This window comes from Diuraphis noxia, unplaced genomic scaffold, assembly GCF_037042655.1.
Source record: "Diuraphis noxia isolate RWA-SAM2 unplaced genomic scaffold, SU_Dnox_SAM2 contig0003, whole genome shotgun sequence".
In the NCBI taxonomy this organism is placed as follows: Eukaryota; Metazoa; Arthropoda; class Insecta; order Hemiptera; family Aphididae; genus Diuraphis; species Diuraphis noxia.
This window is the reverse complement of record NW_028301713.1, coordinates 18,084,048-18,105,121: the sequence shown is the minus strand read 5'-3', so window position 1 is coordinate 18,105,121 and position 21,074 is coordinate 18,084,048. Positions and strand designations below refer to the sequence as shown.

The following is a 21,074-nucleotide window of genomic DNA, read 5'->3' as shown; positions in this document are numbered from 1 at the left end:
ATTTATATGTTATTTTTAGAATTTTTTTTATATCTAATGAGTAATGATAATATCACAAAAAAAAAACACCAACAACAACAACAATATAACAGCAGCGGTATTGGACGCCAATTATTGTTTTAAAATTCAAAAAAACAGCACCACATTAACATTCAGATTATAACAAAGAATAAAGTTGTTCTTGTTCACACACTAACAGTATAATTGAAGGCACAATATGATGCATTTGTCGACTCTGTCTTAAACCCGTACGACATACCAAATTTTCGTTCACATGCAAATTTCAATAATGTGCTGTTAGTTTTAATATTTGAGTGAATTAACTTATCATAAAATTTATAGGTAAGAAAATTATCTGTGCTTAAGAATCGGCTTTTGTTCAATATTTTAATTTCCAAGCAATGAGATAATATAATCATCTTTAATTTGTGTTATTTCACATACCCATTTCTTGCTTGAAAATAAAAACATCGAAAAAATCGCCGTCACTCAATAAGCATCATAGATAATGTCCTTACTTAAAATTTACTCTTCAACCTTTTTATGCAGCTGGCCAAATATTATTATTTTTTAAATCTAGTGGGCCACATTCGTAGTACAAACATGTACTTTATATAAAAATTCAGTTTTATTATTACAATTTTTAAAATTAGGTAGGTACATTTAAAATTACAAATTATTATTATTAAAACATATATAAATAAATATTTTTTTTAAATTACAAATTTTTTATTTTATTTTTAATGTGAAAACTGACAATGTTTTTCACTAACTAATTTTTTGATATTTGGTCGGATCTGATACGATACAATTCTGAGTGAATTTTCCAAATGAATGTTAGTTAATCGAGCTCTAGTTTTAGATTTGACAATTTTCATTCGTTAAAAAATGTGCTTATAAGTGTTAGAGTTAGTAGTTGCCAAAAAGAGACATCATTCTTAATGCGTTGTTTCGGAGATTAGGATATGTCTCCGTGTCAATATATTTCGAATAAAAAATTTGAAAGTTCAACATTATTGTACTTTTCTTTTAATATTGTATTGTTCTGTAAATCATCAATGATCTCCATTTGCGTATTTTCTGCAGGGACATCTTCAACTGATGATGAAAACGGAATTGTAAAAAAATTAAACAATTTTTCGTTAGCTTTGAAATCTAAGAACCTCGAATCAAATTGGATTTTTAAATCAGAAATCGCTTCTGCGTATTTTTCCGTTGAAGTAACACTGCACTCTTTCATCACTGAAATCGATTCTTGACAAATCAAACATTATAGGCATCTATTGCCTTTTCTTTAATTTGAATAAAAAAATAGGTATTGGACCGGTTTTCTTGAAAAACGCGACTTTCATCCGAGATTTTACGCTTTTTACTCACCGACATATACTGTACAAATATTACGAAGAAAAAGTATGAAATTGAAACTTTTTACACACAAACGAGAATATTGTGCTCGTCCCACAATCGATTATACGAACTAACTTATAATTATAATAATAATTATATCTTGGCAGGTGATTCAATTCATCTTATCGCATATTTCCGATAGCGATAGCTTAACTGTTATAGTTTTATTAAACTAGAAAATGTACATGCTAAATTTAAAACGTGATCGCGGGCCGCATATTATGACAGGGTGGGCCGCGGGTTGAAGACCCCTGCCGGAATACATTATTGAAATTAGTGAACGACGATATTTTGGTTACCAAATTTTGGTATGTCGTACGACCGTTTGTGTAAACCGTAGACACAATAACAAACAGATGGGTAACGTCCTCTTTTGTAAACATTAAACAGTCATATTAAATTTGGATGTCTTAACTTTTTAGCTTTTAGACATTTTGTTGCACCTATGATGATTGTTGATTAATTTTTGACACACCGCTTTATTTTTAACGTTGTGTTTTATGAATGGTGTTACGATGTAATTAAATGTTTAGTAAAGGTAATTAAATACAATGGGGTCGGGGCTGAACGTATTCGATCTATATTTTCTACGAGTGCTAAAGTACAATAATAATAATATGTATATATATATATATTATAGTTATTGTGGTTATAACTAAATCGTCTATATTATCATGAATAAACTTCACAAATATTATTGTGGTAGGTCCTAAGTTTTTGATTAATCTGTAATAACTTATAACTGTGTTATTAGTTTTGGTGATTATATTATAACAATAAATAACAAATAACAATAAAAAATAACAAGTGTTTATTGTTATATTTTTTTAATGCTCAGATTTAGTTAATGTATAATCATTTAATCTTTGTATACAAATTATAGTATTCATATTTAAGAACACCAAAACAAGTGTAGGTATACTGTATATTGTAATAATATGATACCTATAATATTATTGTTTATTATGATAATACATCCAAATTTATTATTTATAAAAATAATAATATTACATAAGAATTTATAATTTTGATTTTAATTGATTTAAAATATTTCGGATAGCAACGGATTGTTCATTTGTTAAGCCATGATTCACTTTCGTAATATAAAATAGACTATAAAAAGTTTTTAATCCATATTGACTTTACGTGATTGCGATCTAGAAATATACATACCTATAGGTATTGTTTGTATATTCTTTATTCTTAATAACTTCATCTTAATAATATTTTACTAGTTAAAATAAAATTATATTGAACATTAAAAATTTTTAAAATTGGTTTGAGAACTTTCTGTTTTTTAACGGAAATATAGAAAAAGTGAATTTTAGGAGAATTATCCTTTATAAAGGTTAAAATCAAAAATGTACCATAAACAATGATGACAATTTATTAACATCATTGCGGTAAACTTGTAATTTTCTTCCATACCTTAGTCGTTTTTCATAAAAAAAATATTATATACCTACGAGTGAATTCAAATGGATCTATCTATAAAGTACCTATTTATCTTCAACTGGGTTCAACAAATCTTTGAAAATGTTTACGCGACGATGAGCTGTAAATTGTCCATAAAATTATATGTATAAATAAATTTATTTTTTGTTATACCGTCGCAATCTCTGACGAAGTTTGTGTTTTAGTTGCGGTGCTTGCAAATTTAATTTTAGTATACAGAAATCCTGTGTACCACCTCCACCACTTGGTGACCTCCTAGTTTCCTAACCCATACGGTCGTCGGAATTTAGACTACCAAAATCAGTGACGTGTTTTGATAAATATCTGGGTAATATAGGTTAGGGTAATATCTATCGTTCATTTATTGTTTATCTATTGTTCGGTCACAAGAAATATCTTGTCCGTCGATTGTATACAATTTTATACTGCAACATATACCTACCACCTCAGCTGGTGGCTACTGGCGCGTAGCAAAAAAATTCACGTACAATAACTGTCATTATTAAATGTTACCTATGTATAATGTATATGCAGCTAAAATGTGACGATGCAACGCTTCCATATGTTATATATATATATAGATATATAGGTACTTAATGTGCGGAGATATCAGTCAGCGTGTATTGCATTCACAGGCTTTTAGAATATTATTCAAGAATTCATGCATTATAATATTGTTAATATGAATTTGTAATTATTAAATTTATCGCATTTTGATTAACGTGACTACGTGAGTGTTAACCGGTAAAAAGCATATTAAACTTTTTTACCGATAAAATAATTTACTTATCCACGAGTAATTGGATCCTATACGAATTAATGATAAATCGTTGTTGAAAAACTGCCTCGAATTATGCATAAAGGTGGTAACGTTAAATATTACTGCGACGATTAATCACAATTAAACATGTTTAAGCAAAAGTAGGTAACTTATAAATGTTAGAGTAAACTGGAAACATCATAATAAATCTATAACTAAAAATACCTACGTAATATATTTATAGAACGTGCGTGGTTTAATTATTAGAAGCTAGAATCTAAACTGAAACGAAAACAACGGGATTTAGCAAAGTTATAAACGAAATAAAAAATTGAAACTAAAACTTTTATCCAGTTAGGTAGTGTACTAGAATAGAAATGGATGATAATCCTTAGTAAAAAAATCAATTATCTTAAAATTATGATATAAAACTAGAACTTAAGTTATAGTAAGATTATAAAAATTATAACACCACAAGGTCCCTGTATTCTTGTAAAAGTTGAAATTTAATTATCGTCCAATAATTAATTTTATGAATACAATAATTTGCTAGTACTTTATTTAGTATTGTCGTGAATCGTAAGTACAGATTTGTTAAAATACAATTAAATTAAAAGTAAAAGTAATTCATGATCAAATAGCCAAATCACATCAATTATCAAACTATAACTAAACGTATTTTATGTTTCTTCAAATGTATCATACATTCCGACATTCGTTATGAAACGAACCCATATGATATTTTTAATTTTTTTATGAATAAATTGTATTACTTATTCAGTTATTATACGCTATGTAAACGATAAGTAGGTATTTTATATGACAAAGATAGAAGAAAAACACAAATTGGTTAACTGCATGGGAATTAATATAAAGTTAAAAATATATAACAAATCAAAATATCACAGCATTAGTCTCTCCCTAATTTGTGGTGAGGATTGAAGATAAATAAGCAACGAGGAGCCATTTTTCAAGTGGATAATTGTAGTAGTTGTTCTCTAATCAAGAAATAACATTTTGTAAAACAGAGCCGGTTTATTGTATTGGACTTTTTTTTAAATCCCATACAATTATTATTTATTAAAAATAATTTGTGATGATTAGATGGAGAACAAAACTATATATATGTTTCAAGTTCACGACTAGGAACGTAATTAGGTAATAATATGCATTGTATAACATAATAAACGACTTACGCTGTTCAAGGTAAAATCTAGTTCAAAACGATGCAAATTATTATCAAGTCGGTGCACCAATAAGGGAATTTTTCAAACGTCAAGTCCTGTTTCTAATCTATTTATAACACATATGCGATATAAAAAATTGCATTGTTAAGTATTTATTTTGTTTGATTAAATATTATAATATACTCTTTATCTATTATGCGAATTATAAACTTTTGATTGCGAAGGGAATTCTACAAGAAAATTGTGTTTTAATTAATGAATATACACTTTACACAATCGTATGTTTGTATTGCAAATTGAATAACTGCTAATACTAAATGACTTTATAACTACCCTCACCGAGTGGGCATTGAAAGTGTGCTATAAGTGTCAGGAGGTATTTAGCGTGACAGTATTTTGAATTCTTAAATTTTGCGTAAATAATATTTGACCATGGACTTTTTATGAAAGCGGGGAATTTATAGTTATATATATGCGTACAATATATATATATATATATATATATGTATTATCAGGTAATGTCTCGTTTCATCTTCTTTGTTTATCATTTAGTTGACACTGTAAACTTGACAGCCAATTATAATATATTTGAAGGTATTTCCGACGTCGTTTTTTCAAGTTCTAGTCGGTTTCCAAATAATAAATAATTCAGAACAGAAATGTTTTAAGCCATCTTCGATGCTGTTATTTTCATTTATTACCCAAGTACGTACCCTAATACGAAGTAAATATTTATTGATTTTTGGCCTGCACTAAAATATAAGTTGGTGCAGATAATTATAAATAATATTTATTTTTTTTTTCAAATATTTGTTAACGTTATATTATGTACATGACCTTACTCAATTATTACGACTATATATACTAAAGATTTATACATAGGTAAATATTATAACTTTTGTCTACATCACATAAAACATTTGGATTAAATGCACTCGCCTAGTGGCCTGCACTACTTGCACTGACGATGTGATATATTATGAAATGTTATATAAACTTACTAGATATGTCACACAGTTTTACTGGATCCGATTGGCAATTATAAATTATAATACACCTGCACACATTACACACCTCTGCAGTGGCGCTTAAGACGATAAATTATATACGCCATTCGCCACAGGGTCCATGCGTGAGAATCGTTTACAATTTGCATAATGGTTATAAAATAATAATAATAATAAAGCATACATCATATTATCATGTCTTACCTGTATACATTGTTAGGTATTTAGTAATTTTAATTACAATACACGTTTCAAGAGTGTTTCACACAAACACAAATCATCGAATTTTATTTTATGTATACAATTATAAGTATATTTAATAAAAACTGATTATAGTGTTTAATACATTTTAAATATATCAATTGATTAAAATTAATCGATTCTTAGTGATATTGCTTATTAGGTACCTACATACAATGCTTTATTATAACGTTATTGTTTTGGAATTTGGACTTGTACGTATGGAATACAAATAAGAATAACAAAACAGGATAGAAAGGGAATTTTACGGGTGAATGCAAATCGAGCATATTGTTATATATACCTACCTTAAATAAGATAAATTTTTATTATTATTACATATATAATGTATTTTATCAGATGTAGGTACTTTTCTTACATCACAATTATTATTGAGCATATTAATCGTATTAAATTTTGTATATTTATTATATTATTATACACTTGTCTTATATATAAGCCATAATTTTTTAGATTCACACGACAATTTTATAGGTATACCAATAATGATATTCATTATGACCATCGTTGAGGTCTTAAAAACCATAATATAATTATAATGTACCGTGATATAATAATTATAATACACATAATTGTATTCAATATAGCTGGTAGTATCAATATTATGTCGACTATGTAGTTAAATTTGTTCATGAATTATGAATTATAACGAGAGTATTGGTAACTAAAGAATTTCGTTGATATTTTTTTTTTCATATATAATTTCGGTCAGAGGTACATTTTTATTTAGCTCGAGTAAGTTTAATACAATACGGTCGTGATAAAGAGTGAACTTATAATGTAAAAACTAATTTGGAGTGACAATACACAAATTCGTCTGAGCACATCATAACAATTTTAATTATGTATGAAAACCTGTATGATTTGGCAACGTTACACTCCAGTGTCCTCATGAGGATATTTTTTTTACACTCGCTTGTGTTATTTTTTTTTTAATTGTTCAGTTTATAAAATAATGTATCCCCTTTGACTTACCGCTATTTGCTCGATCGGGTTGTAAAAATAACGAGTTCGGAGCTAATTTTCGTATACGCGTGTAGTATAAAATTTAAAAATCTGTGTCGCTATTTTATCTGTCGAGAATTATTATTATTAGTATTATTATAAACTATTTACATTTTATCTGTCCGCATAAAACTAAAACTGTGGTGGATATTATATATATATATAGCGTTGAGTAACGCGTGCGCGTGCGCTTCGTAATTTTCTGTATACAAAATCGAAAAAAAATTTCAAACACAGACAAATTTAATACGTATTTTTTGAACATGCGCCTAGTCTAATGAATATGATAAAGGTAGGTACAACGAATAAAATTGATATACCATTACGAATACACACTATTTGCATGATGTACACTGTACTGCAAGTTGTTGTAATAATAATAATAATAATCTATAATTAAATAAAACGTATTACATATAAATATTAAAATATGCAGCTACACAGAAAGTGTGTAAATTAATATAAATTATATAATATGTATATTTTATATCATAATAATCAAGACAGTCGACGGTTTTTCATCATATAAAGAATCACTGCAATATCAATACAGCATATTATAATATTATACCTACCTATATCTATATTTATATTATGATAATAGAAAAACCTTTAGACCCAAGTACAACCGCAAAACTCCGCTTATTAGATTTCTTAAATTAAGTGTTACATCGTAGAAAAATTATAACATTACAATATTTTTTTAAACATCTGTAATGCTTAAAAATTCCATTGTTTTAGTGGATTGATTTTCATTAAGCGCTTTGACTATGTTGATTAATGGTATGTTTCAGGTCGGTGCTTGTTGAAGTATATTGTGTTTGTTTGTTTTTTTCTCCACTATGTGTTTAATGGTTAGCATTCAGTGTCGCATATTGGTTGAGGCTCTTAAGAGTACGTCGCTACCGCATGTGTTATTTCCGTCTTACACACGTAGGTATACGACAGCAAATTTTCATTCACCAGTTTCAATAGTGTGCAGCTAGTTTTGATATAATTAGAGTGAACGAAAAGCTACCATTTTGTACGTGTGTAAGACGGAGACAACATATGTGCATTCGACGGTGACATCTTCTTAAGAGGACGCCACACCCGCATGTGTTGTCTCCGTCTTACAAACGTATAACATAGCAAAGTCTGTTTAGCGTGGGACAACTGTTCTCCCTCAATATTTATAATAGAATTTTCAAAATTTCACAACGCATAGGTAAGAACTTTATCTGTGTCATAGCGTCGTTATTTTTTTGATAACATAAATATAATTAAAGTTATAAGCTTAAGAAAATACATTTATTTTTTATTTTTTCATTAAATTATTTAAAATTATTAGTTTGTGCTATCAAAAAAATAACTACGCTATGACACTGATAAAGTTCTTACCTATGCGTTGTGAAATTTTGAAAACTTTATTATAAATATTGAGGGAGAACAGTTGTCCCGCGCTAAACAGATTTTGCTATGTTATACGTTTGTAAGACGGAGACAACACATGCGGGTGTGGCGTCCTCTTAAGTAATTAAAAATGGATGTGTGAGAAATGACATTGGCTGACTCTGATGTGGGCGATTGAAATGTCTTATATCGTCAATTGAAATTGGTCATTTTTTGATTGTTAAAAAAAATAATATTTTCTTGTTTCTTTAAAGTTTAAGTTGAGTTGTTGTATCACATCTATATATCAGTGTGGGATAAATTTTCTCCGCCATAATTTAATGCTGTCAAGTGTCAATTGTGTTTGTCTCGAAAGCTTCAATAGGTAGTCCAATTGCCAATCGAATTTCCTTGTTGTGAATTGAATCCAATATTTTGAGGAAGCTAGATTTTCCGTGTCGTAAATTTGTGAACCATATTTGATTTTGAATAGGATTAGACAGTTATATTATAGTTGTCACTTTGATTTCGCTCCTCAAGTGTAGTGGCGTAGAATTTGATTATCTATACATTAATATTATTCATGCTAGACCTATTTTAAATGTTTTTTAAATGAGATGTCCATTTGAGGTTGTTCTTGAAATTATTCCTGGCTTTTGGTAGGGGACAATTTAAAACCAGTTTTGAAGAGTATGTATTATGATTGTAGTGATTTTAATGTAGTTTCTATGTGTGTGTGGTTAAATAAGATAGGTACGTCCGCAATCGTCGCGATACCCATTGTTAAATTAAAATGGCGTCAAGCTTCAGCCTATTATCATAATTTAGAGATATCACTATATAAAGTAACATTTAGAATGTAAATTATGATAATAATTTCAAGTGATAATAGGCGAAAGCCGGCGGCCATGTTTGCGTGAGCTCTGCTGTAATTTATAGAATATTTCTGACATATCTATCTTATTTGTCATGCTATTAATAACACTACGCCACTTATTACTGATCCTTGTGGGATACAATTTTCAGTTGGGTAGATATTATAGAAACTTCATTAAACGCTGCTTATTTGAACTGTATTCTGCGTAAGCTTAATTTTTTTTTAAAGAAGTATCTTTCCAGTTTCCATTGATATTTGATATTTTTCCGTTGGATTATTTTATCATTCATCATTGGTTATAAATAATATATATATACCAATAAGTTTTCATTATCCATATTTATGATAAACAGAAATTTGGACTTATTATGTTTGTATATTTTTGCCAGGATTTGGTTTTGTATTTTTTAGTAATGAATCTAAATGCTGGTTGAGTTTTTTTTATTGAGTTTTAGATTCTGAGCGATGTGATGAATGTATTGATTGTACAATGATGTGTGTTTTTTTATTTGATACAATTTTTAAATTATTTGAAATATTTGAAATTTTCCGTTTTTTTTTTTTAGTTTTAGTTTTCTATTCTATGAATATCAATAATATGTTATTCATTGGATCAAAAACTTGAAAATGTAATACAAGGTTTCCCATAAGTTGATATAATAGCGGTTGAAAAATATTCAAAATACGTTGGCACGTTGTTTTTATAACCATTTAAAGTTCAAATGTTGACAACAATTATTTAATTGAAAATTTACAAATTCTTTGGTGGTCAAAAATTTATAAAACGTTTAAATTTTATAGATAAAAATTGAAAATTTAAAACAAGGTTTCACGTAAGTAGTTAATTCTGCGGTAAAAAAGAATCTAAAAACTATCTAACAATTTTTTTTATAGTTATTTTGTTTAAATTTGGATGAAATTAATTATTAAATAACCAAGAATAACAATTTTAGTTATATTGCTGAAATTCCAAAATATTAACCGTGGGTATATAAAATTTTAGAGTATACTTTATATTCTAATATATCAATAGACAATAGTTAATGTTGTTAATGACTTATATTAATACTTTATAATAAATTGTATATACTTACTATGAATGACTGAGTGAGTCAGGCACACAATGAATCTGATTTGATTAATTTGGAATCTATTTCATAGGTACCTACATTTTTTTTTTTTTTTTTTGAAATAATAGCAATATAATTAATACGTATAGTATAAAACTATTAAACATCCTAGACTGACAAACCGTCTCCGCTTAGAATCGTTTTTCGTATATCATTATAATGTATCATTGGATTAAAATGTAATATCATCCATTACAGTAACCCACTTGTAAACTATACTGTACAGCAGAGCGACATCTACTTAGTACTTACTTTTTTTTTTAAATAATTGAGAAATCTGTTAAATTATTTTATCGCATCTTTGCATAATCCACCATGGTACCGTTTTCCTTTTGTGAGATGTGCCTATCTGTTTTTCCAATAGTTGTATTTGTTTTTATATAAAAATTATTTGTATAGCCACAAATAATAATATTATCGAGAAAATTATTGTTTATTATTTATTGTTCTTAAATTATCATGCTTAAGCATAATATTAATAATGTATACATGAATATATAATATTAGTATAATAATAGACGAATAAAACAATAGTTTCATTTATGCAGATAAAATTACGTAACACTAGTAATTATCTTATTTTAACCATGAATTACGTAAAATTGACATTATTTAAATAATAAATACGAGGCCATTATATTATAATATCAAACGTTTAACGAGATCATGAGGTGTACGAGTTTAAACCGACGAGAGACAAAGAGACAAATAGTGTAACGAATAAAACGTGTACTGTATCAGTTTGAGTATATGCGTACTACTATAATAGGAGTCCTATTAATAACATTGATTTTATTTTGAAAAAGTTAATAATATTTTTATGATTTAAAATTTTTTTTTTGAATAATATTAAATAGTCAATGATATACCTATAGCATAGATAAATCTTATTCGGTGAAAATAATATTTATTATTATTATAGATTAGCTTGCAGATTTAATACTTAATATAGAGTACGTGAATATGTGAAAATGGACCTCTCGACGTTACGCCTGATTCACTGAACTGTATATTGTGACATATTTGGCAAAAAAACAAATTAGATAAAACATAAGACTTACATTCAATTACAGTTGAACGGGTTTTGTAATTTTCTATCAGCAGGACACACAGACATTTGAATACAATCAAAAGAAAACAATTTAAACTTGGACGAACTAATGATTAAAATAAAGAGATAAATTAATATAATATCCACAAACACAAAACTAATGTAAATTGAAAAATGTCGTTTGACACAGCCTACTCTAAATCACTTTGTCCGACCATGCAAAAGTGCATATAACTATATAACCTTGCGAAAGTTGAAAATAAATAAAAATATTTTATATTTCATTTTGTTCAAAGTATACTTTTTCTTATTATTGGGACCACATTACTATAATTTATTTTGGGTGGTGACGAATATTCAGATGGTAGTTTTTACGTTTAACCATGGAAAGACAAAATAACAAATAACTTCGCTTTATATGGCGTGTTCCGACCTCCTTGAACGGTTTTATCATGGAGGGAACCGAAATTCGGAGAAATCGCAGACGAATATATTATGGCGAGATTCGCCATTTACGCAGTCATGCAGCAACAGCTAAATAATATGTATAATATACGACCTATAATTTTAGTAATTATAATATTATAACTTTATAAGCCTAGGGTAAGCATGCAGAGGCCATCGCAATAAAGTGCTTGACTTTGAAGAAAAAATAGTAGAGTGGTACAATCGGATGGCATAAAAATAAATATATGCATATATTTATTTTTATGCATTGCTTATTTATTAGCACTTTACTGGGTAGTACACTTAATATTATGGCGGCGTCCCTTGCCTATACCGTTTAAAAATGTCATTTAAGACTAGTGAAACGTTCTTAGACATTATTATAAAAAACCATGGCAATTTTTCAACAGAATTAACTAGATACTTGTATTTAAATTAAATTTTATTTCAACACTTTACATTTCAAAAATATCGTATTAGGTATCTCTATTTAATATTAAATTGTGTAGTGTTGTAAACGATGTAAACCAATAAACGGCGGTAAAAGCTAACAAGCCTCCCTCCCCTTTCACAATTTAAAACCGATGCAAACCATTTGCGCCTATCACACCTTTTTTATAACCCACTTGTGCCTGAAATTATAACCCATTTGTGCCCGAAATATTTTTAATAAAAATGTGTTAAACCCGTGCGACATTGCCAAACTGTGTTCTGGAATACAAGCAATAGGTATTATACTTATTACCTTATAAAGTTAAAACTATTGTACATGTTATTTTTCCCATTTTAACTATTTTTAATTTTTACGTTAGGTACCCTCTTATCGATATTATCGAATTTTTTATTATATTATGACGTGTGAAAAAAATAACAGTATTAATTTTTGTAATAATTGCATGTACTTAACCATATATTGTATTTTATATCATTTTATGTGAGATGAATTATGACTACAGTAAATCAAACTTGGTGTAAATTAATTAAGTGTTGTTTAACTTAGAATTCTTAAATTTAATGTTAGTTATTGTTATATATTGACTAATTTTTTTAAACGCAAAATGTTGAAAAAATTATAAAATTAAAATTATATTATTAAAGACAATTATAATTAAAGCACTAATAATTGTCTAAATAATAGAATAATATAAAATCTACTAATCTACTTAATTCAAGTATTTATCAAGATAAATATAATCTATAATAATAAGAATCACAACGGAACGCTGTATACGAAATGGGCGCATATGGGTTATAAATCGACAGGTAGTACCTTATCTTTCGGGCGCATCTGTCCATATCCCTCGGTGTGCAAATGTACAACTCTGGGGCGCAAATATAGGCTATAGCCTTTAAAATCACAGAGCAAAGTCGTCGTATATGGGTCGTATCTAGTCAAGTCGAGTTTGGCTTTGATTTGAAAAAAGGGGGGGGGAATCCGGGGACGACACTGCAGCAGTTGGTATACATGTCACTCGTGTATGGGCCCGGAGAGTTGGTGCGGGTTCTGGCGACGGTCCGAGGTGGATCCAGATTGCAGGTTGGGCATGCTCATCCGGGTGACCAGTGGTCTGTCGGGGGCGGGTGGTGTGGCGTACCAGACGGACGCGGACTTCTTCATGGCTGACTGCTCCGGTCGATAGTGTGTCGGCTGAGGCGCCTTGAGCAGTTGCCCGCGGGCCGGCGCCGGGGCCGCCCACGACGAGACGTCTTCGCCGGGCCCACGGTGGAGTTGATGTTCACCGCGGCGGAACTCGTCGATGAGCGCGCGCAGAGTGCTCCGTCGCTCCGGCAACTCAAACGGGTACGAAACCGACAACGGAGACGTCGCGATCGCAGTCTGCACATTCGCCGCCGCCGCTAAACTCGGCGATGGCCGCTTTTCCCGCAGAGCCCACACCTCGTTCATGGCCCACTTAAGGTTCTGCTTGTTGACGACAGACCCGAGTCCGGCCGTGGTACCGATCGGTGAGCTGTGGAAAAGTCAGAATATAATATAAGAATTGTCATGTACCTATAGTACTTATGTATAACAAACGCAATCTAAATATATATTATTATATGGTTTGTTTCGTTTCGTTTTCAATATATCCGACCAACGATATAAAATTATCGTGTTCGAAATTAAAACGAATGCATTAATTCAGAACACTACGTAGTTATTTCCGGTTTATTAATTCCTACACTTTCAGATTAGATTCGGTGAGACCCTGCAGCAGCAGCTGCTGTGTAGTGTCTAAGAAATTGATCATATAATAGTTATTGATTCAGACAGCCCACTTTAATCAACTAATGATAATATTTTTGCTAACATCACCCATATTATTATACCTACTATAACTAACATACATTTTTTATTTTATTGTTGATGAAGATTTGGTAATTTTTTCTATAGTTTCAACTAAAAATTAGTAAAAGGAATATGCCCAACTTTCGAATACACCACTTATACTCCGACGAAATGGTTGTGATTTGTTTTCTACATTTTTCGACAGATGGATTTATCAGAAAAACCGAAAATGTGCAAGTTACTAATTGCAATCGTAAAGATAAAAATTTTCGCATGGCCTAGAACCCTGAAGACGGGATTCAACAGTTGCGGATAACACTAATAAAAACCTACGATGGTTAGTAAAAAAATTGCTTATTGTAATTATTATACATTTTACAATTATAATAGTAGTCTTGCGAAAAGCACGCATTACGGTGTTAATCTATTTTAAAATCACGAATATAAAATCAGTGGACTCCAGTTGTTATACATAATAGATCGTACAGACACCATACAATAACGACTAATAATTATACACTTAGGTATTTAAATGTACGAAAATGGTTCACCCGCTGAGATAGACACTATTGTAATATTTCGCACGAACAATAAGTCAATACAGTCTCGTTATATGATATTTTATGATGATAACATCACGATGCAAAAAAATATTAATTCGGGTTTTCGGCGAACTGCAACATTCAACGACCGCGTCTTTTGTAGTACGTCTAAAGTCTAATGATTTTCGTAATGATTAATTTATTGGCTTATATTATCGGTACCAAATAATAGTACCTACAAAGACAGTGGTATGATAATGTTAGATTTGAACAATGCAAAAGCTGAACAACGCCTTAGCTAGTTGGCGAGGAGTAGTTTTGTTTTCAACGTTTCCAGGTTCCGACGACCATAAAAAATGTAAAATAAAAAGTTATAAATTTATAATCTATTATTTATTTATTTATGCTAACTAATATTATATTCCTTACTGAAACCTATAGTCATACAAGTATACAATATGGGCTGTGCTTGTTTGAACCAATCATAGTTATAAATGTTCAACCCACTTGGACCAATTACATTAATTATATACAGGAAAATCATCGTCTGATCATTAATTATAATAAATTTATAATAATTCTTAAGTAATAACTAATCATCGGATAATTATTTTTATTTTCTAGATAATACTATCATCAAATCATATACTTGCAGTTACATAACGTTGTGCAAACATACATAAACATTGAATTATTGTATTACAATTTACTAATATTATAAAGAAAACCTCGAAAATAAAAACCTTACACACATTCGAACGAACCGAACCGAACTGAACGCCTTGAGAACAGATTATAATTCAAACTACAAACAATAAACTAAAAATGGTGAATAATTTAAAAACCTGTAGATGGTTTTAATTTATCTGATAATTGTGAACCTACATTCTTTAAAAAGTTGCTTAAGTTTCGTCGTATAAATATTCAAAATAAAGTGAAATGTGCTCTAAAATGTTTTTTTATATTAATAGTAGGCAGCTATAAAACCGCGTTTGACCCGGGCAAGAGGGGGGGGGGGATTGCTCCGGAGTGGCAAATTGTATGGTTTGATGTGGTGGTAAATTTTTGAGAATCGACATCAAATAAAAATATATATAATTATAATTATAATTTTCTTAAGTGCGTCACATTTAAATTTTCCCCTGTAACATAGCTTAACTGGGTAATGGGTATTGATAGTATAGATACGTAATGATATACTATAGTTAATTACTATTACTACTTAATTATATTCATTAAATAATCATGGACAAATTTAAAAATAAATTAAACATACATTTGATGAGATGATTTGATGATTTGATTTGAAAACAATAAAAATTGCAAATTATTTAGTCATTTGTTAAAAATCATTCGAGAAATTCTGATTTTATCTAGCACAATATTTGGATAACGTGAAAACTTGCATAGTTAGTTACATATTTGCCATATTCGGTATATACCTGAATTGGCTGTATTAAGACATGGGCTGATTAGTATTCCAGTACTGAAATATCTTTAGTTTTAAGTAGGTATTATTTATAGGAATTCTAACACGATATTTAATATACAATATTGTTATATGGAATTTGTTGCGTATAAGATAACTTATTTTTAAAAATGACTTTTTTGGTAGGTACTATTTAAAGATATTTGTCAAAATTAAATCATTCAAATTTTCATTGAATGATTAAAAAGATAATCTATCAGGCAACTATCACATCTCATATTATTATAGTTAGTTCAATACATTTATTCAGATATTAAATTGGATAATAGCTAGAAAGTAGTATAAAACAATATGATAGGCGAGTTGATTTAAATAGTTTATTTATGCATAATATAGTTAAAGTAAGTAAATAGTTTCTGAAGAAAAAAATCGTTTATAAAAAATGTGTTTGTTGTAAAAAAATACAAAAATGATAATGTTAATTTTTTCTACGTTTTTAGTGCAAACTTATATAATTGTAATATTTCAATATGACATTTTTGTGATTACATTATTATAAGTGTATATTTAAAGTTTTTTTTTTTTACATCTATGTTATTCCCGAACGACCGAACTCATATTATCTAGTTAAATAATATAATCAAGCCATAATATTATATAAACATGAACCAAGACATATTTTGTTTCACCTGCGATACCACATTGAGTGCCATTACTTCGGGTAGGTATACTTATGTGAAATTGTGAACTTGTACTTACTTCTGATACACGCCACATATGGTAGTCCGCCATCTGCCGGACGCCGAGTTGGCCGCGACCATTCGGACAGCTTTCCGGAACCGATCGATCGGCCGCAATCGATGGTCGAGTGAAACATCATCATCGATGCTGCTGTTGTTACTGCTACAAACGCTGCCACCAGGAAACACCGGTGCCACGTAAAAGTCTGACATCAACCGTCGTTCCCAGATTTTTGATTTTTTGTCCACTGCATGCGAGAGAAAACGAATCACAGTATTTATATATTACGTACATTATATCTATAACCGTAGGTCAAGTTAGGTAGGTCACTAGGTTAATATATAATATCTATAATAGCACTAAACAACATCAGTACATGATATTATAACGCCACGATCACAGTTTTCAGACGAAGGGGGAACGGTATCTGTAGTTATATTTTGGTTCATCGTTTCGTGATATCAAATCATTTAAAAAACGTGCTTCTAGTATTTTAAGAGTTACAAACACAAACTCAAACATTTTTTATTTGAGTTAAAAATTGTATTAGCGTAGTACCTAGTACCTACTATATACCCGGCTATGTAACATTATGCATATATTTTATTACTTGGATATATTGCTTAAACTTTGATTTCAGATTTTGAAAATTCTACTTCTACAGTAAGTATAATACTACCTATGTAATATTATAGCCAATTCGAATAATTTCACCATTTGTGTAGGTTACCTGTTAGAAAAAAAGCAGACAAGTAAAAACTCCAAATGTCGCACTAACAGTCGATATCAGCTATATCCTTTATATTTATAATACGCATTATATAAGATAAATCATCGATGATTATTTTCACATGTTACTAATCTTTTTTGATTTTACCTTAAATATAGTAGCTATGACGGCGGTTAATTAAAATTAATTAATCGATCTCTTGTAACCACTGGAATCGCGCGTCTCCTGTTCCCTTGTGTTTTCGATTCCTTATCTTAGTTTTATATAAAATGTTAGGTATTAAGTAATAACGTTCAAATTTATTTTTTATTTTTTATAATAATGTTGTTCAAAAATGTATATCATCGCGTTTTCATTTAGAAATCTTTTTTGTTTAGTAAAAAATTAATATCATGTCACGAATTATCTCATATAGTGGATTGTCGATATTTCAAGTGGTTTAGAAATCTCTGAATGAAGTGTATGTGGTCAGCATTTTGAATATTTTTTTGTTCGCTTTATTTTATGTTTCATTAAAAATTATATACAGTGACAACTGTCTAATGCGGAATAGCATGTATATGTTGTAAATTATAATAATATAATATAATATAATATTTAACACGTACCTACCTCCTACTACAAAATCACAATGATTTAAGGCATCGTCATATATTATCATATTAAAATTAAACTTTTTTATTGCTGAAATATATAAGATAAGCAGAAAATAATGTATTAGAATTTACCACATTTATTTATATAATATATACTTCCTGTAAATAATGTAGTAGGCTGTACGTATATTACTATTATTATTTCATACTATTTATATTCTAACGTCATCGATAAAAAGTAAATTTTCAAATTTGAATACATATTTTATAATGATTGTGGAAAATTGAATTTTGAAAATTGTAAAATTTGAATTGCAAACAATTACTTTTGACGTACATAAATCAATTGATTGAAAAACAAATATTTTTATAGGTAATAAAAACTAAATCATAGCATATTATGATTATTTTGAGCATATTTATATTTGAACATTATAAATATTATTTAAGGGTAAACAGTTATTATATAGGTACCTAGCAAAACAATTATTTAAATAAAATATATACGTATAGCAAACAAACGATAAGCTAAAATGAATCGAGATAAATACACAATTTTTTTTGTAACTGTTATACATTATAAACTGTTGAATAAAATAAAAAAAAATTAAAGAATATAATTTAAATTAATTCGATTAATTATTTTTATTTGAGATAAAATGTATAGTATTTTTTTATCTTAAAGATAATACAAAAATGATAAATTTTCTTTACAATTCCTCTCTACGTGTTTAATAATATTATAACTTTTATACATTTATACAGAGCTGTTCGAATTGATATCATGTCAAAAGTTTTCATAAAAATTAAGTGTATATTAAAAATAAAAGTAAATATTTGTGTTTGTTTCATAAAATTGTATTTTGTTTGTACTATAATAATTAAATGTCTCAATAACTGTTTTCAATTGTTTATAGTGTGCGGCTTAAACGTTGAGGGAATAAGATGGACTCTATTTATTAATCGTAATGCAAAAAAACCATTTACTTATGATTTATGATTATTTATGTGTGTAAATATCAATAATTATATCATCAGAGTTATTATAGGTATAATAAGTGATTTACCAATGTAGCATTTATTTTACAAGTTATACAAATGGTTAAAATCTCAAGTTTAGAATACTTTAGAATTTTTATATAAAATGCAATATATTATAGTTTTTAATGATTGATTAAATATCTACAAATGTTTTAAGCAGCACGAGAAAATGCTGATCTTACGATTTAAATTTAACCCCAAAAACAATTACATGTAGAAAAGGTTTTGAAGTAAATACACTCTGTAGATAATTAAAAAATACTAAAATAGATATACAAATTTCTTATCTGAATTTAAACTGAACCATACATTTTTATTTGTGTTGATTAAATATTGGTGGGTACTTAGTTCGGAATCACATTTTGAATATAATTATATAGGTACACGAAGTTTCGTTTGAATGAAGTTTATATACTTGGAAATTATTGAACCAATTTGAACCACATTTTTTTGAGACTCTCTAAAAAAAAAAGGAACACTTCCTTTCATCAAAAAGGGATAAATAAAACCCCTATAAGTTACTATAAGAGTAGATCACAAAAGTAAATTTTGTTTTGAATCACGAACATCGAATAATTGTTTTTTTGAATATTTAGATTAGCTACAGAAATAACATTAAAAAAAAATGGTGGATATTAGCCGACTATTGTCATGCGTTGTTATAAGGGATTTTTTTTTAAACATAATAATATCATAGACAGAGTACCAGTTGTTAAAATAATTTTATAAAAAATAAAAATAAAAATTTAAATAGTGAACTAGTTATAGTGATATTTCGGACAAAGTTGTACAGCTAGAATTGAATAAAACATTTTCTTATCGACAATGATGTAAGGAACACTTCGAAAAACAAAATATTGTAATAACATCTTTCTGTTAAAAATTAAAGAAGAACAACCCAACAATGATTTAACTTGTATTACATCTTTTAGCTTATATAAAGTAAGATTATCGTCTTTGCTTAAAATGTTCATTACTATAAAATGTTAAAAACAATTTTTTTTTTATTATTGTTCGTATAAGAAAAATGATTGTTATTTTATATACTATTTTTAAAAATGCATATAAATTTAGTCTAAAGGTACTTACTGGACTTTTTACGATGATCGCTGGGCACTTCCATACCATTTTTACGGAGTACTTCTAAAAAGTCGTATTTCATTGTGCTAAGTTCAGACTTTATTTCGTTAATATCTTCTTCAGTTACGCCCAAGTTTTCCATTTCTCGATGCTTCATGGAAATATATCGCCAGACAAGGGCTCGCATTACAGTGGCAAATTCACTCTCCCTTTGATTTTGATTTATGAAATTATGATCTTTGTCATTCTGCAAATTAAGCAAATAGGTTGATTTTGATTTTTCTAGTTGAAATTAATATATTAATTGATCCAAAAAAAAATGTTTGATCAGAATTTCGAATATATTTTTTAATTATAACGAACTATTTACTATTAATTATTTGATAATTTTATTAATTGTCTAGTCAACAGTAGTAGGTATCTCAAATATATATATAAAAAACTTGAAATTAGTCAAATTTTTAAAGAAAAAAAATACGCCGTGAAATTAAAATGTTCTCGCAAATCTTACAGCCTACAACTCCAAAATATGTTAAGATAACTTGAGAGGCTAAAGTACGAAAAGTTATAAAACTAATATTGGTGCGGTTTTCTTATCTAGTTAAGAACCATTTACAAAACATTGGTGCTTTATCATCAATTGTTTTGATGGCTGCGTTTTTGTTTAGGG

At 28.5% G+C, this 21,074-nt stretch overlaps 1 protein-coding gene and 1 long non-coding RNA gene across 2 annotated transcripts in view; one reads left to right on the top strand and one right to left on the bottom strand.

The window, feature by feature from the left end:
- Positions 1–21,074, top strand: part of LOC149056904 (uncharacterized) — a 50,604-nt gene that overhangs the window by 24,633 nt on the left and 4,897 nt on the right. The window lies entirely within an intron of this gene.
- Positions 12,383–21,074, bottom strand: part of LOC107162065 (transient receptor potential-like) — a 46,164-nt gene continuing 37,472 nt past the window's right edge. Inside the window, exons 12-14 of the mRNA XM_089223634.1 lie at positions 20,414–20,651; positions 16,976–17,204; positions 12,383–13,928 (exon numbers count right to left, since the gene is read on the bottom strand). Coding sequence (XP_089079760.1) covers positions 13,427–13,928; positions 16,976–17,204; positions 20,414–20,651 — 969 coding nt within the window. The 3' untranslated portion in view covers positions 12,383–13,426. The remainder of the gene's footprint in view (positions 13,929–16,975; positions 17,205–20,413; positions 20,652–21,074) is intronic.